Source organism: Megascapheus bottae, chromosome 15 (genome assembly GCF_031878675.1).
Source record: "Megascapheus bottae isolate mThoBot1 chromosome 15, mThoBot2.hap1, whole genome shotgun sequence".
Taxonomy (NCBI): domain Eukaryota; kingdom Metazoa; phylum Chordata; class Mammalia; order Rodentia; family Geomyidae; genus Megascapheus; species Megascapheus bottae.
Genome location: NC_143523.1, coordinates 46,310,132 through 46,335,114, shown reverse-complemented (window position 1 = coordinate 46,335,114; position 24,983 = coordinate 46,310,132). Strand labels below are relative to the sequence as shown.

At 34.6% G+C, this 24,983-nt stretch overlaps 1 protein-coding gene across 1 annotated transcript in view; it reads right to left on the bottom strand.

Moving 5' to 3' along the window:
- Adk (adenosine kinase) overlaps positions 1-24,983 on the bottom strand; it is a 328,745-nt gene that overhangs the window by 237,301 nt on the left and 66,461 nt on the right. Inside the window, exon 4 of the mRNA XM_090346612.1 lies at positions 13,634-13,712. Coding sequence (XP_090202738.1) covers positions 13,634-13,712 — 79 coding nt within the window. The remainder of the gene's footprint in view (positions 1-13,633; positions 13,713-24,983) is intronic.

The window sequence follows — 24,983 nt, the reverse complement described above, 5'->3', positions numbered from 1 at the left end:
GAGAGAAACAGTAATCAGACACATGTAAAAGTATTCCTGGGTCCTCGAAGGATACTCCTTAGAGACTGAAAAGTACACACAAAATCTGATTTAGAAAGGGCAGTATTCCCCTTAAAGTCTTTTGGGTAAAACAAAGCTGTGCAATAGTCTATGATGAGGCCTGACAAATCACTCAAAAGGTTTGGCCAAAACCAAATAAGTCCAGTACTAAGCACTGGGTAAGGTGAAGCAAAATCAACAGAAAACACTAATTGTTTAAACCTACTCCCTACACTTAAGTCCTATGGGATGATATGATATGGCTCAGACAGATGATATATTCGCAGTAGGTTTATGTTGGCAGGTAAGGAACTCTAAGCTTGGGGAATTCACCAATTTTATGGCAATCAGTAACTGAGTTTGCTCTTTTCCTGGGAAGAGACACTACTGCCTCATCTCATATACAAGCTAGAAAAATGTCCCAGGAAAGAAAGCAGTTAAGAACCTTATAATTCTGGAAACCCAAGTAAGGAGAGAACTGTAGAAAGAAAAAGTTGCACTGTTAAGAAATGATGTGAAGAAGATTATTGTGAATAAATATGTGGACGTTTTTGTAGTGATGTAACTATTTTATACTTCACTCCTGATAGTGGTGCCATGACTACATGCACTTTTCTTACTGAAGTACACACTACTCAAGTGTGCAAAGTACTGCTTAATTTCATAATAGCGAAAAAATTGTTGAAGAAAATGAAAGAATACTTATAATTATAAGAATATTATAGATACATAACATCTGTCATATTGCTAATATTTGCAGCAATTGATTCAAATTAACTAGTTACAATTTTAGTCATAAACACCCATTCAAACTTATTAAATCAGGACTCATAAACCTTTTTCTTCCAACAAGTTTTTGAGAAAGAATAAAGATTTAATTTGTAAAACACAATAAATTAAAAAGTAGTATAATTTACCATAAGCTCTCACTCCTCTAAGTTATGAAGAATAAAATAACATTTGACAGGTTTCCATTCACCTTTCCAACTGCTAACTCGTAATCAAGATAAATCCTGAAAATTATTTAATTGCCATTCTTCACATATCTCCTATTGACCACTAATCTAAACCCTCATTTTTAGTATGAAGGTATTCAATGGAATGGAACATCTGTTTTATGTTACATGGGAAACAGAAAAATTCTTCCTCTCTGACTGGATTATTAATGATCAAGCCTTCTATAGCATTATACTCTTCATTCGTATCCCCACACTAGCTCTCTAAAGTACAACATATCCCCTGATGTAATATATTTTCTTACTAACTGTACAATACTATAGATACCATAATTTTAATGTGACACACTGGTATTTCTTTTTTAAAACCACAATTGCATTTCTTATAAATGTAAATTTCCTGTATATTCCCAGCTCACTAGGCATTTTTCTTTTAAGACAGCTGAAAAGAAATAGATGACTTCAATTTTTTGATATGTTATTTCATTTTTATAGACTTCTCTCCAACTAACTCAGAATGTAAAAGTGAAAAATCACTTGGGTTTTTGTCTGTTTACTATTTTTAAAAAAATCTGAGCTTCAGAAACAGTGTGAATGACTTCTACTTAAGGACAGAAATATAGCCACAATGCACTCAACTAATAGGTTTATTAAATATAAGATAAATAACAATGGCATTCAATCAATGTTTATTTGAATCTAGAGACTTTTTAGAAACTCTTGAGGTCTTTTTTAAACTCATTAACATATTCCTTACTTTACTTGTCAAAAAAAGCTGAAGTTATCTCACATTTTATATCTTAAAAAGATATAATAATTCTTCAAAAGGAGTTAATGAATTTCACATTTTCAGGTTTTTTTGCAAAATATCTTATTCATTATGAACAGATTATGACAAAATGAAAACAAATCACACCAAAACTGATGTCTCTCAATTTGTTACTCAATCCACTTCCTTTGCCTAAATTAAAAAAAATGCATAAAGATAAAACCGGTGGTATTTTGTTTTTACTTTTTGTCAATGTACAAACCATACTTTTTTGTGTTTATGTGTGTTGAAAACATCTCCACAAATAATTATAGTAGCTTCCAGAGAAAGCAGATGGCGATACATTCTACAGCATATTTGGAAACTATTCACAAATTTACCTTTTCATAGTTTCATTATCATAACACTTCTTTGTACTGTGTTATTAAAAAGATATTGGTAATAAAACAATATAAATTTTACACTTAAAAGATATACAATTATATGAGAGGCTATTCAATCTCATATTGACAGCTTTATGATGTTACCAGTTTGATGTAATATGAAATTAGTCATACAATCAAGTAATTACTATTTTTTTTTTTTTGGTAGTCCTGGGCTTGAGCTCAGGGCGTAAGCACTGTCCTTGGACTTTCTCAAGGCCAGAGCTCTACCACTTGAGCCTCAGCACCACTTCTGGCTTTTTTTTTTCTATGTATGTGGTACCGAGGAATCAAACCCAGGTCTTCGTGCATGCTAGGCAAGCACTCTACCACTAGGCCAAACTCCCGGCCCCCTCAGGTAGTTATTTTTTACATTAGCAAAAACTAATTTTTAAATAGGCTGTAATATAGCATTGTCATTTATTTTATTTTATTATTATCCTTGAAAATATAATTTTAACTATTCTGAAATTGGATTTCAACAATGAGAAAAAGTTTAGTACAATCATAATCAGTTGTGTTAATCATACATCACTTAGGATATCATGTTAATTAGAAATAAAAATTTAAAGAGGGTTTCAAAGCTACAAGTATTATTTCAACATTCAAAACATGTTAGAGTACATAAAATTAAATTTTTGGCATTTCCCTTCAAATTATAGTCAATCATATTAAGAATAATTTATTTTTGTATTTCTATATCTAAGGTATTAATTGGTATAAAATTCAACTATTTAATTTCTGCTGTTAAACAAAACAAGGGCCGGGAGTTTGGCTTAGTGGTAGACTGCTTGTCTAGCATGCACGAAGACCTGGGTTCGATTCCTCGGTACCACATACATAGAAAAAAAAGCTGGAAGTGGTGCTGAGGCTCAAGTGGTAGAGCAATAGCCTTGAGAAAGTCTAAGAACAGTGCTCAATCCCTGAGCTCAAGCCCAGGAGTAGGAAAAAAAAAAAACAATAGGGGAGGGAAGGGGGAAAACAAGATGATTGGGAGAGGGTGGGGGGTGGAGGAGGGGGGCAAAAACATAAGAAGGATTATCAATGTTAGGGAAGTAAAGCACCCACTACCTGACATATGTAACTGTAACCCCTCTATACATTATCCTGACAATAAAATAAAAAATAAAAACAAAACAAAAAAACCCCAAACAAAGAAAGAACTGGGGTCATGGCTCACCTAGAAGAATATTTACTACCAAAAAGAAAGCCCTGCATTCAAAACCCTATTAGATAGAGTCCCCCCAAAAGTGTATGAAATGTATTTTATCTCTTCATTTGCTACTATGAATGAGGTTTATCATTTGTTAATTTATGTGTTAATTTAAATACTTCAGGTAAGTCAACATTTAAAAATAAGGCTACTTTACTCAGTTTTCACTTAATTTTACTTGAGTTTTCCATGACAGAATCTGAAAAAGATACAATTAACTTTACTTTGCTACTTTTAATTTTGTACCAACTTCTCTGAGTTGGCTTAGTGGATTGTTAAACCAAAGCAGCAACCCTTGTTTTGCTATTAACTTTAATGGAAATATTTCAATACATTGTACATAATACATGACGCTGGCACTGATGTAAAGACAGATGTTATCATGCAAAGGAAGTAGGTATCTTCTATTGTGAATGATTTTTTTTTTGAGCTGATATGTTGGCAAATGGCAGGTTAATGTTCTAAAACTGAGATATCTCCCAGCCCTTAAGTAATGTTCCTTTTTAATACCAAGAAAGAAAAAAAAACTACTTTCTCTTCTGTCTTATTGTTATATTGCTAAGTAATAACATTTTAAAATATTGAAGCATCACTGCATTCCCACAACTAGCCCAACTTCCAAAATTGGCCATTTTCCATTATTGACAGTTTTTGTTATTTGTATTTGAGACAGATCTTGGTATGTATCCCAGACTGGCCTCCATCCTCCTACATCATCCTTCCAAGTACTGAGATTACAAGAATCCTCCACCACATCCAGCTTGTCATTGCCAGTTATTAATGTGGTACTACATTCTGCTTTTAAATACTTGAATTTCCTATCATTAATAGCAATGGTGTATAGTTTTCTGTCAGCTTCATGGCTCTTGTTTACCTTTTTCTCCTTCCTTCCTTCCTTCTTTCCTTCCTTCCTTCCATTCTTTCTTTCCCCAGTCCTGGGCTTGAGCTCAGGGCCTGAGCACTGCCCTTGGACTTTCTCAAGACTAGAGCTCTACCACTTGAGCCTCAGCACCACGTCCACTTTTTTTCTATATATGTGGTTCCCAGGAACCAAACCCGGGTCTTTGTGCATGCTAGGAAGCACTCTACCACTAGGCCAAACTCCTGGCCCTTTTTTTTCAAAAAACATTTTTTGAGTTGTTTCAATGAGAGGTCAATATCACTAAAACAAATCCAGAAACTTTATTCTAGAAATTTCAAAATGGTATAGAATAACCTTTAGATACATTCCCAGTGATGCTACTAAGGAATAATAAAAGTTCTAAGATGGAAAGAAAGATATCAATTTTTTTGTAGGGACATTAGACCATTCAGAATTTCTATCTCGTTTGAAGATGAGTCCTGCCAAATTACTTCTCATGAAAAATAGCTTATGTCATTCGGTCACTCCATTTCACAAGGAAATATAAATTTTCTATTTAGATATTTTCAAAAATCGTATTAGAGAAAACAATAATTGGTATTATTTAAATTACTAAGGATCTATTAAGCCAAGTTGATTTAATTCTAGCAGGAATAAAACTGATAAAAATATTTCCATAGACAAACTTGGCATCTATAAAAATTTATCATGCCTATGGTATGGCATACAATATGGCAACCATTCTATTTATAGGACTACATTATGAAGATTTACTTTTAGAGATGGGAAATTGTATAACTATAAAAAAACTAACTGAAGTATCTGTTTAAATCTGTACATTTAAATGTATATAGCAGATTCACTAAACAAATTATAATAGTGTTATAAAATGGACTACTTACTATAAGCATTGAAAAGAGCTAAATTATTTTTGTGATGATCTTACTAATTAATTTCTTTTACATTCTTTCATCACATGTAATGAAATGCACTGGGTAAATGGAATACAAAGGATTAAAAAAAACCCTGTCTTTATGCACACTTTTAAATATTTCCATGTTTTGAACTTTATACATTATTTGTTGTATGCCATTTGTTGTGGCAAAACAAAACAAAAAAGTCATTCTGTATAACTTTGTAGGTGATAAAATTAAAAGTCCTAATCAGATAATTCTGGTTTGACATAAAGCCCAATAAGTTGGATAGGACTTGTGCATATTTTACTTGAAGGCTAATTCACAAGTTAGCCTGCTGGTACTGATTGATGGTGGAATATTTCAGTTCCTCCCCGTGTAAATGTACTCATAGGCCGAATGAATGTCCTCTGCACAGTGTCTTTCTGACAGGATAACTCACTTCCCTTTTAACAGTGTTCCATGAAGTAATAATGTGGAAGCAACACAGTATTAATGCTTAAGCAACAGAAATATGATATTATCATTGCCACATATTCTACTTATTAGAAAGAAGTTACTAAGTCTGGGCAGTATTTAAGAGCAATCAGTTGCCACCTTTAAAAAAGACACATCAGAGAATTTGTTTTTGTTTATCCAATCCTGGGGCTTGAACTCAGGACCTGGGCACTGTCCTTGGGTTTTCTCAAGGCTAGTACTCTACCATTTGAGCCACACCATCACTTCCAGCTTTTCCTATATATGTGGCACCAAAGAATCAAACCCACAGCTTTACGCATGCTATGTAGGCAGTCTATCACAAGATTACTCTCCTGGCCCCACACATCAGATAATTTGTACACACTGTTTTAAATAACCAAAATGTGAGTATTACATTTTGGAATATATAAATTGAACAATTTCATAATATTAAGTAATTTAAAATCAAAATTACAATCTATAATTCTGAAACCTCAGCCATAATACTGTGATTCATTCATAGTAAGTACAAGAGCAATTTAAGGAATATATGCCTAAACTTAACTTTTTAACTATCCAGGAATAGTTTTAAACTGGCTTTTCAATGTAATTTATAAATGTGAATCAACTTGTTCACATTCATACATAGCAAGAAATTTGACATATATTTCTAAGAATGATACTCATGAAATGTCTTATACTCAACTCATTTTCCTTGATTTAGCATATTATTCATATTATTTTCCCAAAGATTGTATTTTGTGGCTTTAAGAAACCACAAGACATAAAGAAAAACACAATCCAAACTGTTTTTACTAGAAATACGAAATTTAAGAAGTTGTATAAGTACATACATAATCTCTCACCTTGAAATTCATCCCTTTGAAACATAAAAAAGATGGATAAGAATGGTTCCTTTAAAAATGACCACATTTAATAAAAGTGTTAAGATAAAATCAAATCTGTAAGCTCAGAATAGAGAAAACAGACTTTCAATTTAAACATTAACATAAAGGTTATTTTACATAAAAGTTTTCATAATTAAAACATATGACACATTTATATAAATGCTTCTAAGAAATACTACTTTTCACTCTTTTTTTTCCTTAGTTTGTGTTTTCTTCCTGTTTTTAATGGTTTTCGTTATTTTGGGGATAGGGCTTCACATTTTTCTTTTTCTGCCAATCCTGGGGCATGAACACAGGACCTGGGTACTGTCCTTGGACAGTTTTTGCTCAAGGCCAGTGCTCTGCCACTTGAGTCACAGCACCACTTTTGGCTTTTTCTGTGTATGTGGTGCAGAGGAATCAAACCCAAGGCTTTGTGCATACTAGGCGAGCACTCTACTACTAGGCTACACTCCTGGCCCAGGGTTTCCACACTTTTCTAGTACATGCAGGCCAGACTCAACCACGATGATCAAATTATTTAAACTTCACATACTGTTGGGAGCCATGTAAAGCCATGTCCTCATCACTCTCTACTGAGGCTTATAATAGGGGTAAGACACGTGGACCTCTTTGTCCTGCCCACCTTCTGTGCTGATAGGCTAACGCATCGAATATTAGGAGGAGGGATTTGGGGAATAAAGAGAGAGAGATTTTCCTGCCTTGATGAAGCTGCCTGGTGTCTCTGTTCGTGCTCCTTTCGTGCTCCAGCGTAAGAAGGCTGAGCATGGGAGGACAGTGGGCCCTCTCCTCTAGTGGCTTGGCCAGGTCAGATCGTGTTTTTCCCATCCCTCCTACTAGTCCAGAGGGACCAGGGATGAAGGACCCCGACAACATACATAGAATGGTAGATGCCTACTGCCATGCACACCTACTAGCTGATATGAGCTAACTGCTAGGACCAATCTGAATCATAATTCTCTTGATAACTGCCTCCAAAGTAGCTGCAATTACAGCTGTTAGCTATCAACACAAAGACAGGTTTTCAGTACCTTTCATACTTTTCCTACTTCAAATATTAGTCTCCTATGTCACTTATAACGACTAACCAAAAACATTTAGATTTTGAATATAAGGGTAAGTGGCAAATGTGACATAAAACACAAACCTACAATAGTCAATAAATATGACATTATCCCTAAAAGAAACAGAAAGTAACCTAATCCAAACTATAAACAGTAAATGAGGAAGCTCCCCAATTTACTTCCAGGAGCCCAGGCTGCTGTCATACCACAGTTTCTCAGTGGTCAAGAAACATCCAGTCATATAAACAAACTTCTGCTGGTTTCCATATGGGGATTTATGAGGAAACCAAATTTCTGCTTTATTATAAGGTGATCAGTGATTACTACACCAAGGCAGACATACGAAAACCAAGCCAAACCAAGCATTCCATAGTAGTTTACATAGATATTTTAGCCATGAAATATATACCAATAATCCTAAATAGGAATATATTTAAGTATGTATATAAAGTTATATTATAAACAATATAAATTAGGTTATATTGAACATATTATTAATAAGATGAGGCTCCTGACTGCTAAAGGAATGTTATTACAAAATACAAGGTAAATGTGTCTAAATGGGATGGAGCAAAAAAACCCTCTAATAAGAAAAAGGAAGATATGGAGTGTCCCTGAGCTTTAGGTCACACATAAGTAGCATTGCACAAAGAAATAAACCTTTTCACTTACTCACAATTTAGAGCTGAACAACAAAGCAGTAGAAACTATAAAGTAGTATTTTATACTCCATTAGATAATTCATGATTCTAGACTGAAATTTTTGTTATCTCTTTGTTACTGTATCCAGTCTACATTTATAAAGCATGAAAGCACTTTCCTAACATTTAAGATGAACTAAATATTTTAACAAACTCACTATTTGTAAATTCATTTGTAATCTTTATTAATAAACTGCCATGTTCAAAACCATAATCAGAAGAGTCTATTATAAAGCCAAAAAAAAAAAAGAAAAGAAAAGAAGTACTCTGCTTATGAGAGACACAACATAAATGCTAGGATTTGAGAGGATGAAAGTAGAACAATGGAAAATACAATCAGTACAAACTTAAACCAGAAAATAAAAAATTGTCCTTTTATCAGAAGTAAGTGACATTATGTCACAAAGTATTAGGAAATGGAAAGAGAAAAGTAGAAGATATCAAAAGAAATATCCATGGAGAAGCCTCAAAATCCAGGAAGCAAACACTGACAGAATGAAAAACAGAAATAGAAAATATAAAACCATAGATTTTTAAAAAGGTGTGTCCATTTCTCTCACAGTACGTGAGAGCATACACAAAATCTATCAAGATATATAATATCTGAAAAGGTGATGAGCCTGTGGAGTGTACATTTAAAGAATAAGAGACATGAAAGTAGAAGGCAACTATTTAGGATGCAAAAGAGGAACACTGGGAAAATAAGAGAAAAATAAAACTACTTAGAAAAATTAGAATATTAAAATCATCTAATAAGGGGCCAGGAGTTTGGGCTCATGGTAGAGTGCTTGCCTAGCATGCATGAAGACCTGGGTTTGATTCCTTGGTACCACATACATAGAAAAGCCAGAACTAGTGCTGTGGCTCAAGGGGTAGAGCACTAACCTTGAGGAAAGCCAAGGACAATGCTCAGGCCCTGAGTTCAAGGCCTAGGACTGGCAAAAAAAAAGGATCTAATAATTCAAGAGATCAACCTCAGTCTTTAATTTTTTTTTTTTTGTAATTTTAGGAGACCACAGTTCTTTGTGAGACCAAACATCAAGGGAAAAAGCAGGGCACGGTCATAAACCCTTATCATCTCAGCTATGGTGAACAGTATAAAAAGGAAGACTGCAGTCCAGGATGGCATGGGAAAAAAAGCTAGACCCTATCTCACAAATAACCAGAAGAAATGGGGATATGGCATGGAACAAGGAGTAGAGATCTGGACTAACACGTTCAAGGCTCTAAGAAGGAAGCAAGTGCTACCAAAAAATGAAGGAAGGACCTTCCCTACGATTCTGCCATACCATTTCTGGGAGTCTATCCTAAACATCATGACCCAAGATATTATAAGGACACCTGCTCAGCTATGTTCATCTCTGCACTATTCACAATAGCCAGGCGATGGAAACAATCCAGATGCCCTACTACAGATGAATGGAGACAGAAAATGTGGTATATATACACAATGGAATTCTACATAGCCAACAGACAAGATAAAATAATGGCATTCACAGGGAAATGGATGAATCTATAGCGAATCATGTTGAGTGAGACAAGTCAAGACCTAAGGAACAAAAGGCGCATGGTATCCTTAATATGTGGCTATTAAATCCAAAGAGTACAAGAGTGAGGACTCAATAACTGTATACCCAAAGCTATGGACGTGGTAATGGAAATATAAACATAACTATATAGACATAAAAACCTATGACTCTATAGACATAATGTTTTATTTCTTAAATTAATATGTTTCTATGACATACAAACCCTTAGCCTAATTTTGATTAAGTTCTAAATACTAAGTCCCAGTGATTGTAAATAGAGATTCCCTCCTTGAACACTTGTTTGTTAAACTTGTCATTTAAAATATGATGTAAAAATCAACATTAAATAAATTCTTTAAAAAAAATTTTTAAAAAATGAAGGAAGGAAAGAAGATAAGAGAGGGAGGGAAGAAGAGAGGAAAAAGAAAGGGAGACCGGGAGAAAAAAGGGAGAGAGGGAATGAGGGAATACAAGAAAGAAAAAAAGGGCAGTCAAAATAACATACCCAAATACCACAAAATGTGACCAAATGTATAGACAGTCCTTTAGCAAGATAATTAAATTAATGATTACAGCGGATCCTAATCCAACTAGATACATAGTAAGACTCCGGGAATTCACATGCACAAGAGAATCAAATGTGTGAAGAGTAGCAGGCCAAGATGAAAGGCTTCTAAGGAAACTGAAGCAGCTGACATTATTCCTGGACTTCATTTCTAGTTTCCAGAACTATAATAAAATACATCTGGTTTCTTCTTCTTCTTCTTTTTTTTTTTTTGACAGTCCTGGGCTTGAGCTCAGGGCCTGAGCACTGTCCTTGGGTTTTCTCAAGGCTAGAGCTCTACCACTTGAGCCTCAGCACCACTTCCAGCTTTTTTCTATAAATGTGGTACCAAGGAATCAAACCTAGGTCTTTGTGCATGCTAGGCAAGCACTTTAACCACTAGGCCAAACTCCCAGCCCAGGTTTCTTCTTTTTTAAAAAAAAATCTATTGTTTAAGCACTTACATCTCCAATATGTTGTTATGACAGCCCTAGCAAACAGTAGAGTTTATTTATAATTATATTATTTTACATTATTTACAAGTTACATAAATGCTATTATTTAGTTAAAAGAATAGGACAAGCTAATAGTGGAAATAAGTAGTAACAGAATAAAAAGAAAATAAAACAATGTTTCTTTTGTTAAAATAATCACTGCAACTTATTTTAATTTCTTAACTCTATTGATAATTATAATTTAAGTATATCAGATATGCTTAAAATAAATAAAAACATTTTAAGAGTATAAATATGGTTGATTATGCCAAACAGATTCTACCAGTATTTAATTTTAAAAGTACCTTCCTCCCAACCCCCACTTTGTTTTCTTGTTTTATTCAGTAATGAGTGGAGACTGAACTCAGTGCTTGGAAGTTGTTGGAGAAATATACCACTTAGCCAACCTAAAGGGCTTTTGTTTCATATTGTAAGATATTTTTATTACTGTTTCCCTTCCAATAATAATATTCTGCCTAGAGAAATTTGGTTATTCTTCTCTTGTATGTGGTAAAAACTGAATGCAATCAAAAGTAAAACTGATAATGACTTGTAATTGTGATGTATCAAATTCACATCCTTGCTATCAGGACACTACAGTATAAAATTAAATATTCTCTGGATGAAAACATGTAACAATAGAATATATCAGATTCTACTTAATAGCAATAGTATTTAGGAACACTTTGGAAGTTGTTTTTATCTTTAAAAACCATGCATGTACTTTTATGCATCCATTTTTTTCATATTTTGGATGATTATAAATTATGTTCTTTGCATTCAAAGATTGATTACATAAGCTTAGCCATCATTTAAAAACACTGCAAGTCATCCTAAGTTAAACTTATTTTTATCACAGAAATTATTTACAGCTGGGTGCTGGTGGCTCACACTTGTGATCATAGCTACTCAGGAGGCTGAGATCTGAGGCTTAAGGTTCAAAGCAACCTCATTTAGGAAAGTCCATGAGACTATTATCTTCAATTAAACATCCAGAAAACCAAAAGGAGAGAAAGAGAGACAGAGAGAGACAGAGACAGAGACAGAGAGAGACACGGAGAGAGACAGAGAGAGAGACAGAGAGAGACAGAGAAAGAAATGGTTTTACAGCACAATAAGTAGATTGCAAACAAACTGAAGTAGAGTAAAAGAACTGAGAAAATCCTTTCAACTTTTTTCTTGGCTTTTGGAACAGTCTTATGGCATAAAAATAAAGATTTTGTTGTTGTTCTGGCTTCTTCACAGCCTCTTCAAATATTACACTTTGGAAGAAGAAGTGTTGTGCCAAGATTGTTTCAAGTTCTGGGAATGACCCCCTCCCCCCTTGTTTAGGGCCCATGTACTTGAACCCCAGGTGGTACCAGCTTGGTACTCAGTGGTTAGACACCTGAGTTCTAATTCGACCAGTGGTTAATTGTGATTCTCCTTTTAAAGCGGTGTAAAGGTCTTGCTCAGGGCCTTTCATTTCAGTGTTGCTGGCTGTTGGTACGCGGAGGCACGAGTCTGGACTCGTAAATAAACGAACCCCTGCTTTTTAGCTTTGGCTGTGGTCTCTGGTGGTCTTTTTGGGGTTCTAGAAATTCGGGTACAATGGTAGCACGTAAATCTCTACTTTTTATTGTAACATTTTCCCATTCTAATCCTCATTGTATTGCTAAGTAGAGAATAACTTTCTTTTTGCCCAAGTTTTGATAATATTTTCTTGCAAGTAATTGAGGAATCAAACCTAAGCAAGCACTCTACTACTAGGCCACACTCCCAGCCCAGGGCAATCTTTTCTTTCCAGGAAAAAAAATCATTTAAAATGACTATACATTTGGTGAAAAACTAGAAATTCACCAAAAATGTTTATTCCAAAAGCATCAGTATTATAAGCAAACACATCAACTCCCCTTTCAGCAGTGTTATAAACAAAGTATCTGAGTTACTCAACAAATAAGGCATTTTATTTAATTAACATTAAGTGTGGACAAAATGGAATTCGTAACAATATATACCTATAGTGTCTATTAAATATGTGGGTATCTATTGAATATTGGCCATGATTTCTTTATAATTTTTAAAATTTGACCAATGAAAACACCTAGGTGCTTAGTAAAAAAATCTTCATATGATATGATTAGCCATTATTTGATATAAAAAGGCATAATTACTGGTAATATATTACAGATTGGATTCTACATTCTAAATCTAGATTTAATAGTTAATATAAAAAATTCCCCTTGGTTCTTCCATAGCACAAACTTCTGTGAAACTTCATGTAATAAGTTATATGTAATTTAGTTACATAAAGGAATCAAAGGCACAATATAAGAGTGCTGCATGTTCATTTGTGATATGACTAAGCTAATAAAGAGATAATTATTAACAATAAAAAGCAGAATATTTTGGGGATACTAAACAACTATTGGCATACAATGAATAAACATTTCTAATTCATGAATAATTTGTAAGATTTAGAAGATTAGTATATGAAGAATTTCTACAAAATAACATCTAAAAATTATAAAATAACTAAATGCGAGGAATTAAAAGAAATATAAATAAACAAACTTCGTAAAAGATAATGAAGTTTAATAATGATGAATTAAAATAATTTTTGTTTACTAGAAGGCTAATGACTTAATTCTCAATTCAAAACAAAAAAAATTTTCCTATACCAGTAAAATGTAGATTGGAACAATTACATTTATAAACTTATCAGAAGCTTAGAATCATTTTGAATCATTTTCTATTTAGCTTCTAAAATAATAACCAACCTGAGCCACTTTAATTGAATTCTGGGTAGAGCCACCAGCATGATACTCAACTTGGAATTTTTTTACAAGTTCATCAAACCTATAAAGAAATCACAGTAGAGAAAAAACTAAGTTAGGTTTTGACTGTTGTCACAGTACGAATTTTTCCAATTAGAAGTACATAAAAATATAATTGGTGGAATTTTATATTTATATAATTACTTAAATGAGTTAAAGTAACTATGTCTAGCATGCTAACTCCATAATTAAGATTTTTTCCTATAAATATACAATTAATTTAACATATTAACAATTACATTAAGTAAGGTCACAGATGGCAAATTGGTTATTCAAAATCAGAACAGCAATGTTAGAAATACTTTTTTTCTTTTTAATGTGGGTCATGGGGCTGGGCACTGTCCCTGAGCTCTTCAGCTCAAGGCTATCACCCTACCCCTGGAGCAAAGCCCCACTTACCGTTTTCTAAAGGTTAATTGGAGATAAAAGTCTCATGAACTTTCCTGCCCTGGCTGGCTATGAACCTTGATCCTCAGATATCAGCCTCCTGAGTAGCTAGAATTACAGGCGTGAGCCACCTTGCGCAGCTTGTCAGAATTACTTTTACATGCAAATATACAGAAACCAGTGTCATTTTTCTCATTCCAAGTAACTAAGTTTTCTATAGAAAACTACTGCTTATTATTGTAATACTCAAAATCAGTGTGAGAAGCATTAAAATTATAACCCTATGCTTGAAGACAAATGATGAAGTACATGTATACTTCCATATCTTACTGAATATCAAAAATCATGTTTATTTATTTATTTATTGCCAGTCCTGGGGCTTGAAGTCAGGGCCTGAGCACTCTCCTGGAGTGTTCTCAAGGCTAGAGCTCTACCACCTGAGCTATAACGACACTTCTGGCTTTTTCTACATATGTGGTACTGAGGAATCAAACCCAGGTCTTCATGCATGCTAGGGAGAGCTCCCGGCCCTCAAAAATCATTTTATATGGAGTAAAAGTGAGCAAAAGTAAAGAGCTATGCAAAATAGGCAGTTTAGGGGCCAGGAGTTTGGCCTAGTGGTAGAGTGTCTTGAGAAAGCCCAAAGACAAGGTTGAGGCCCTGACTTCAAGTCCCAGGACTGGCATAAAAACAAAACAAAAAACCTTAAGTAAATTAAGGTAATTATCACTGTATTATAATAAAGTTTATTTATCTGTTGTATTATTATATGAAAGAAGTATAACATCTTATGAAGTTAGGAACAATAAATGACTAATGTTAAAAATGTAATGAAATGTTAAAAAAAATTAAAGATAATGAAATCACACTACAAATAAAATGAGTAATTACAATAAAGTCAAAACAACACAAAATGTGAATCATAAGCATTTCTTCTTGTCCATGAAATCTAAACTATGGTATTTCATATTTTTAAACCAATAAATTTATCAGAATTGTTCAGTCATCATGAATAATATTTGTTTTACATATTAAGAAAAGTAATTAGAAAGGAAATACATGAACATGTAATTGTGCTTTTATATTCTCTACAGTTTGATCATATTTATATTCATTTTATGATAAAAGCATTTTATAAAAACAAAATTCATATTACTGGAATGTAAATCAAAAGCAAAAAACAATAATGTAACTTTCTAAAGTGGTTCTAGTACATGTTTCATAAGTGTACAGAGGAACCTTAATTCTGAGAAAAGTTTTCCACTCTCATATCACATATTTTGAAATACTCTCATATAAATTGGTGTCTATAGACCTGTATTGCTTTTGTGGGGAAAAGTATATAGCACAAGGAAGAACAAAAGATTACAAGACCAACAATGTGAAAAAATTCGGCACTAAACACTGAATCTTTCAGATGTGGCTTAGTATTAAATCTCTCGAGGTACCATGTCAGCATGGTACCAGATACAAGAAAAGGTAAAAACTGAAATGATCCAATAAAAATTTAAAGATACTGAAAGATAGCACTATTTATGATGAAAAGTGAGATAATGTTGATGGCTCATCAACACACCACTGTTAGCAGCAAAGAGCTAACTGTGGAACTGCTGGGTAGGGACTACTTGACCAAAACAAAAACAGGAGAGCAAACAAAATAGCATAGAATAAAAAGCCTTTTGACACTGAAATTAGACATAAATATTAGCAAAAATGCAAGATGGTACCTTTAAAGAGAGATTCGGCTTGTCAAAAATATTAATCATTATACTATGACATTAAAGAAAGGCTATATGACAATTACTGAACAATTTAATAAAAGATAATTATGATGCTACAATGAAGACAGACATAGTAAATAACTTGTTGACTGTCATAGAAAATACACTGGTCATTTCATAAAATTTCCAAATAATTTCTACTTATGTAAAATCGAAATAAAGAACAGTAAATGATTTTTCAGGGAGCTTTGAGAAGTTGGGTAACAGAAACACCACAACAAAATAAGAGATGTATGAACGTGTGTGTATGCGCGTGCGTGCGCATGTGTGTATCATGGGTGGATGGATGGATGAATAAATGAATATAATCTTATGCTAATACAATTGGGGGCATGCCCCAAATGTTGTTATAGTTACCTAGCATGTGCTAGGCCCTGAGCTCAATTTCCAGTATCATGAGGGTGGAGGAAGGAAGAGAGCTGGACTCCTATTCAGGAGGCTGAGATTTGGAGGACTGATGTTTAGGGGTATCTGCAGCAGAAAAGCTCAGAAATGCTGATACAGAAATTCACTCTATCTTATAAATCAATCAAAGGATTCCACTGACTGTGATCCAAGCAGAATGATCAGAATGAGAACATACATTTTATACAATATTCTAAGGACGCAGTATGGTATAGTGTGTGTGTGTACATATATATATATATAATTATATTATAGTATATAGTATAGTATGTATATAATTATAGTATAACATATATATATATAATTTGAGCATTTTAATCTTTTCCTTTTTTTCAGGGCCTGGGCTTGAACACTGGGCCTAGGCACTGTCCCTGAGCTTTTTTTGCTCAAGGCTAGCACTCTACCACTTGAGCCACAGTGCCACTTTCTGCTTTTGTTGTGATTAGTTGATGGTAAGTTTCATGGACTTTCTTGTCTAGGTTGTTTTCAAACAGTGATCCTCAGATCTCAGCTTCCTGGTAGCTAAGTTTACAAGCAGAAGCTACACCAGTATCCAGCCTAAATTTTTAATTTTTATGGAAATTTAGTCCAAGAAATGATTCCACAAAATATCTTTATAAAATTTTAAATTACAGTCTCAGTGATGAAAGTTGGTGTGACAATAGACAAAGTTATATAAATGTGAGGAAGTGAATGAAAAATTTTCTATTTTGACATTCCTGAAAAGAACATGATAGAGCAAAGAATTTTTCACATTACATAAAATTAATTCCAGCAGGCAAACATTCTATATCAGACTAAATATATTACCAGTCAGCTACTACTGATATGAAGCCTTATTCTTAATTACTGACTTAAAACTGACCAATTATTTACTGATATGAAGCCTTATTCTTCATTACTGATTTAAAACTGACCAATTATTTAAATACCAAATATTTAAATGATCAAATATTTAAATTATTTTAAATATCTCTACTAGCTGGGCACCTGTGGCTCATACCTATAATCTTAGCTAGTTACTCAGGAGGCTGAGATCTGAGAGTCAAGGCTCAAAGCCAGCCCAGGCATAAAAATCCTTGAGATTCTTTTTTTCATATATTTTTTACTGTAATTAATAGAAGGGTTACATTACATTCACCAGATGGAAGGTGCATTACTTCACATACATTGATACCCTTTCTCATGTCTTGGTCCCCATTTCCCTCCCCACCACCACCACCCTCATCTTGCTTTCCCCCCTTTCCTATCCAACTTCAAATAACCAAATACGCATATATCCAATATATCAGATAACAAAGTGAAATACTGTAACAATATGAGATAACCAAGGGACACCAAAAGAGATTAGAGATAGCATAGTACATTAAGGACAACAATCACTTATTATATGGCTTGTTTCTATGTCCTAGAGGTCCTTTCATTTAGCATCATACTGTATGGTCTTATGTATCTAGGGTTTGCTCTATTGCATATCTCTGCTAGAAGAGTCCAAGGTTTCTACTGATTATGGCAAATGAGGGAAACCATTGAGCCTATCTCCCTTTGAGTCTGGCTTACTTCACTTAATATGATTTTTTTCTAAGTCTTTCCATTTCCTAACAAATGGGGCAATGTCATTCTTTCTGACAGCAGCATAGAATTCCATTGTGTATAAATACCACATCTTGTTGATTCACTCATCAACTGAGGAACATCTGGGATGGTTCCATATCTTTGCTATGGTAAATAGTGCTCCAATGAACATCGTTGTGCTAGTGGATTCAGTATGCCCTTGTTTCTGGATGGTTGGGTAAATGCCAAGAAGTGGAATTGCTGGGTCATAGGGGAGCTCTATGTTTAGTCTTTTGAGGAACTGCCATACTGCTTTCCATAGTGGTTGAACAAGTTTGCACCCCCACCAGCAGTGTAGTAGTGATCCCTCCTGGCCACATCCCCTCCAGCATCTGTTGTTATTCGTTTTCTTGAGCCTGGCCATTCTAACTGGAGTGAGGTGGAATCTTAGAGTTGTTTTGATTTGCATTTCTTTTATGACCAGAGATGTGGAGCATTTCTTCATGTGTCTATAGGCCATTCTTATTTCTTCTTCAGAGAAGACTCTTTAAGTCTTTGGCCCATCTTTTGATGGCATGGTTGTTTCTTTGGAGATTAGTTTTGGAGCGATTCAATTTTTTGAGCTGTTGATATATTTTACATATGAGGCCTTTGTCCGTTGTATGGTTAGTGAAGATCTTCTGCCATTCTGTAGGCTTCCTAATTAATATACTAGCTATGTCCTTTGCCATACAGAAGCTCTGCAGTTTAATGCAGATCCACTTATCCAGCCTTTCTCTGAAAATCCTTGAGATTTTTATCTCCAATTAACTATCAGAAAACCAGAAGTGGTGCTATGGCTTAAAGTGGTAAAACAGTAGTCTAGAGATGTAGAGCTCAAGAACAGAACCCAGGCCAGGGTTCAAGCCCACAGCCAACTCCTCCTCCCCCGCCCCCCACAAATGCATCTAATACAGAAAAACTTTTTTTCCTATTTATAAAACTGATTAATCATGAAAAGGCCCAATGCATGCCAGGTAAACACTGTGCCTAGGTATTCAGGAGGCACAGACATGGGAAGACACAATTCAAAGCTAGCGAAAAGAACTTAGAAACTATTATTTCTAGTTGACCCGTAAAAGTCAGACTGAAGGAATGGCTTAAGAGGAAGAGTGCCAGCCTTCAGCAAAAACAAACAAACAAACAAACAAAAAAAAAACCCAGCCAAGTTGAGGAACTCAGTTCAAGTCCAAGTATTGAAATAAATATATATGTATGCCAGGCATGGTGGCTCACACCTGTAATCCTAGTTACTCAAGAGGCTGAGACCCAAGGATCAAGGTTCAAAGCCAGCCCGGGCACAAAAGGACCTGAGACTCTTATCTCCAGTTAACATTAGAAAAAACGGAAAAAGGGGCTTGACTCAAGAGTAGGGCAGTAGCCTTGACTGAAGAGCTCAGGGACAATGCCCAGGCCCAGGAGTAGGGTGGTAGCCTTGAGCTGAAAAGCTCAGGGACAGCATCCAGGCCAGAGTTCACGCCTCATGACCCCCACAACAAAAAGTATGTATATATGTATTTATGCACACACGCGCACACACACTTTTATTTTTCATTTTTATTTTTATTTTTTTTTGCCAGTCGTGGGCCTTGAACTCAGGCCCTGAGTGATGTCCTTGGGCTTCTCAAGCCTCACAGGACCACTTCCAGCTTTTTTTCTATGTATGTGGTACTGAGGAATTGAACCCTGGTCTTCATGCTTGCTAGGCAAGCACTCTACCACTATGCCAAACTGTCCTGTCATCTACCAATGTGTGTGTGTGTGTGTGTGTGTGTGTGTGCGCGCACGCACGCGCGTGTGTATAGTTATGATTATGGCAGTTGGAAGTTGAATTCAGGAATTTGTTCTTTCTGGGCAATTAATGTACAACTTGAGCCACAATGCAAACCTTTACTGTCTTTATTTTTAAAATAGGGTTGTGATTATATACCTGGTCTGTTCTAGACTCTTATCTACCTACTTACATTTTCCACATAGTTAGGATGACAGGTGCCACTGCAAACAGATGTTGATGGGAATGGGGTCTTGTATTTATGACCAAGCTGTTTTCAAACTTCAATTCTTCCAAGTAACTTACAGAAATGAACCACAGGCACCCAGCCTCATGGAATAACTGAGGGAAGGCTATATGAAACTCTTATTAAGGACATAATGTTTTGAGATATGAAATTAAATATTTTTCCCTCTGTCTCTGTCTGTCTCTTTCTCTCTCTCTCTTTCACACACACACACACACACACACACAATGAAGGCAACAAGGATTGGTGACATAGCTCAAGGAGTAGAGTGTCTATTTCTGCCTAGTAAATGCAAGGTCCTGCCAAAAAATGGGGCAGGGAAGAAATATCTAAAGAACCACATTTCACAAACTCTAATTCTATCCCAGTGCACTTGTTTTACATTTTTACAGACATTAAAGCTACTATGGCACCACAAACTTAAGGCAAAAAAAAAAGAATATGAGAGACAGACAAGACAGACATACAGACAGACAGACACACATATGTGCATGCCCAAGATAGATCTAAAGAACAAAGTCCTCACATTATGCTAATATTACCAGAGCACAGAAATAAACATAAATAATGTTAAACGTTTCATAAGAATAGACATACAAGGGATAAGATATTTAATTATAATCTTTACAGAAAAGTTAGAAAATGTTTAACTTCCTTAACAAAGTTATCATAACTGCCAAGAAGGATTTTTGATGGAGTTCTTTCCCAAGCTTATTCTAAACAAATAATGAATTTAAAACATCAGTAATTGTAAACAGGTTATATTTATTAAGACCAAATGTTAATAGAATAACAGGGGGGTAGAGTAATCCATAGGCAATATGTAAGATTCAAAGCTTTGAAATTTTTTTACCACAAATGTTTAATGAGCTTGAAAAAAATTCTCTTAAATGTCACTTTGATAAAAGCCAAAAGAACATTTCTCACATGTGTTTATATTTAAGGATATTTTTAAAAGATGGAAAAAGTAACCATCATTCAAAATTAACATCAAGCTATTAGTTCATAACGATTATTTTTGATGGGAAGGGGGTACCAGTTCTAGGGCTTGAACACAGAACCTAGAAGCTCTTGCCCAGTCATTCAAAACTAAAATCAAGCTATTAATTCAAAAGGTTTTTTAAAATAAAATTGTAGAGAGTACCAGTTCCTGGGGCTTGAGCACATGTCCTGAACACACCCTGAGCTTTTTTTTTTAGTTCAAGGCAAGCACTCTGCCAGAAGAGTTCCACTTCTGACTTTTTGGGTGCTTTGTTGGAGATAAGAGTGTCACAGACTTTACTGACCAGGATCATCAGATCTCAGCTTGAGATCTAGAGCAGCTAGAATTATATGAGTGAGCGACATGTGCTCAACCTAAGGACTATAATCGAAAGGTATTTTTCTAGCCATTTTCTTTGGTAAGGAAAGTCTTAAGTGCTGTTGCTTAGCTAAGCCCATATTCAATTCTAAAATGTTTAAAGGTTTAATTGTTATAACCCTCATTTATAACTCTGAAGATAAATGAAGTTTTCCATGCATAATAATCAACTGCACAGTTAAAACATACTTTGTACAAGACTAGATGTTTAAAGAAAATGACTGTTCTTAAATGTATATGGGTAATGTGGATTAGATTTTAATCCATTATTTAATCCAACACAACTAAGTTTACATTGAGCCAAATAACAAATTTCATTCAACAGTGAATTTCCTAACTCATAAGGAAAACAAACCCATGTGCAAAGAAAAGAAAACTACCACAGGGCAGTGGTTCTCAAAATGACATGTGTCTCCTTATAAACTTTGAATGTTATGCACATGTTCACAGACAGTTCCAAATACAAATTATATTTTGCTCCCATCTTTTACAGGTTTGCTTTTTGCTGTTACTTCTAATTGAGGCTTGAGCTTCTCAGATTATGGAGAAGTTCTAGAATATATGTAATAGTCATGAAGAGAAGAAGTAAAGGAATAAGTAATTATTTCGTTCTATGAAACTTTCAAAAAGTCAATCATCCACACGAAGAAATGCTCAACATCTCTGGTGATAAAAGATATACAAATCAAAACAACTCTGAGATTCCATCTCACTCCAGTTAGAACAGCCATTATCAAGAATCTAAAAACAGATGCTGGTGGGGATGTGGGCAACAAAGAATGCTAATACACTGTTTATGGGAGTGTAAACTAGTTCAGCCACTCTGAAAAGCAGTATGGCAGTTCCTAAAAAGGCTAAACATAGAGATCCCTTATAACACAGCAATCCCACTTCTGGGCATTTATCCAAATGTCCATAAACAAGGACACAGTAAAGCTATTAGCACAACCATGTTCATCGCAGCATTATTTAACATAGCTAAGATTTGGAACCAAACCAGATGCCCCATAGTAGATGAATGGATCAGGAAAAATATGGTATTTAAACACAATGGAATTCTATGCTGCTATAAGAAAGAATGGCATGGCTCCATCCACAAAGAAATGGAGAAAATCATATTAAGTGAAGTAAACCAGACTCGAAGAAGCATAAGCTCCATGGTTTCCCTCATTTGCAATAAGTAGTACACTTCCAGGATTCTCCTAGCAGAGTACCACAATAGCTATTTGGATATGGCCATATGGAATGAGGATAAGTGAAATGAACTCCAGGATATGGAAACAATACCTTTACTTTTGTTTGTTCTCAACCTACTGTGTAAGATTATTTCTTTTCTTTTCTCCTCATGTTATCACTGTATCTGACTTTGGTACCTGGTATATTGTACATATGTTTCTTTGTTTATTTGAAAAAGGGAAGGAGAAGGGGGAAAAAGATGATAAGGTGATTGGAAGGGAGTGGAGGGAAACTGGGAGAAAAACATCAGAAAGGGTATCAATGTTCAAGAAGTAATTTACCCATTATCTGATGAATGCAACTATAACCCCTCTTTACATCACCCAGAGAATAAAATACAATTTAAAAAATCAGTCATCAAAAAACTTATTCATCAAGGAAATGGAAATATGAAGTTTTTTTCTTTGTTGTTGAAAATAAAGAGTCAGGCACTGGTGGCTCATTCCTGTAATCATAACTACTCGAGGCTGAGATCTGTGGATCACAGTTTGAAGCCAGCCCAGGCAGGAAAGTCTGTAAGACTCTCATTTCCAGTAAATTATTCTGAAAAAACCCAGAAATGGCACTCGGGCCCAAGTAGCAGATTGCTATCTTTGAACATAAAGGGGCTCAGGGACAGTGCTTAAGCCCTGAGTTCAAATCCCAGGACTGGCAAAAAAAAAAGAAAACTCATTCAAACATTTAAATCATTGCCATAATATGGCATACAATATTGAACTTTCAATTCTGAGTGTCCTATAATGCATCACAGTCACCCACCAAAAAAACTACATGAATTATAAATTATACATAAATTATGAAAGGGCTATGAAAGCAACAAAAATCTCCATTCCAGGGAGTTAAGAATTATTCCAAGGAGAGGGCAGAACTAGCAGCATTTTTTTTTCCCCTAGCTGGCCACATTCTCAGCTAGTAAAATGAGTAACATAAGACTATACAGATACAATCTAACTTTTCCTAAACCTCATACCTAGCTGATTTATTCCTTAACACATCTGTTAATTTTGATGCTCAGAAGGTAATCTGAGGCATGAACCAACACACCGGCTTGAGCCTTTTTTTGTAGGCTGATCACAGCGTGGTGGGGAGCTTATCATCTTAAGAATAAAATCAAGGCTGAAGTTAGGTCAGTTATCTTCCAGGGTATGGGGAAGAGCATATATAAACACTAATCATGGAAACTCAACATTCAGAATGATTTAATGAGAAAGAACTGTAAAGGCGGCACTGGCTCACGCCTGTAATCCTAGCTACTCGGAAGGTTGAGATCTGAAGATGGTAGTTCAAAGCCAGCCCGGGCACTGAAAGTCATGAGACTCTTGTCTCCAATTAACCACCAGAAAAACGGAAGTTGGTGCTGAGGCTCAACTGGTAGAGCTGTAGCCTTGAGCTGAAGATCTCAGGGACAGAGCCCAGGCCTGTCAAGTCCCACGACTGACAAAAAGAAAATAAAGAACTGTAAAGGAGGGTAAAATTAGAAACTGAGGGCAGTTTTTCCCTTAGAATTTTTGACTATCTTTAAGATTTGTAAACAGATGGATAAAGAGTACACCTGAAATCTCCAAGGGCAGTTTGGAAAACGAGGAAACCAATTTAGAGTTTCTGGAACAAAAACATCTTACTTAAAAGTTATAGGGTTCAGGGCGCCAAAAAACCCTTGATTGTATTAAGCATGAGTCCTCCCCTTGCTCCCTGTCAGCTTCATAGAGAAAAGGGTGAACACTGATAGAGAACAAAATCTGAGATATCAACAGTTCCTACCTAAATAGTATCTGATAAATAAACGACAAGAAGCAATATCAAGAGATTGTAAAATATTTTGACAAACTATAGTTAACTATAATAAAAAAAGAGAAGAAAAAAAAACACAGAAATGATTCAGACATTAAAATCTAAAAACAGAATTAAATGATAAACATTTAAAGTCTTAAAATGTCTCAACATTTTAGAAGATAAACTATTCTCAATTCCTACTGGACTTATTAAATAACCAACTAAATAATTAGTATTAATAAATAACTACTATTATCATTACTAAATAATTACTAAGTTTGTCTGCCATACAAAATACACCACACAATAATATAAATCCAAAATTATATATAAAACACAATAATGTTCTGGCATTATTGCTAACATAATTTACATTTTGATATTACCTAATAAAAACAAAAATTTGGAAAACACCAATATATAAGTTCTATCATATGAACAACTCAATAGGAAACATATTTAGATATTAAGAATAATTTGCTTTATCTTTCTAATATTACAAAGGTTACAATAATGAAAAGCACAAGTTTTCCCAAGTTTGAAACATATGAATATGAAGACTATCTTACAATAGTCACTTGAAAGAGATTTGTATTAAAGAATACACTGAAAAGCAGATGATAAACCAGTTCTAAAACTGAAAATGTGTTTTAAATTCTACTGAATACAAACAGGAATCTTTTTATTTTTATTTTCTTTTTGCCTGGGTGCTGTCCCAAAGCTCCTTTTTGCTCAAGGCT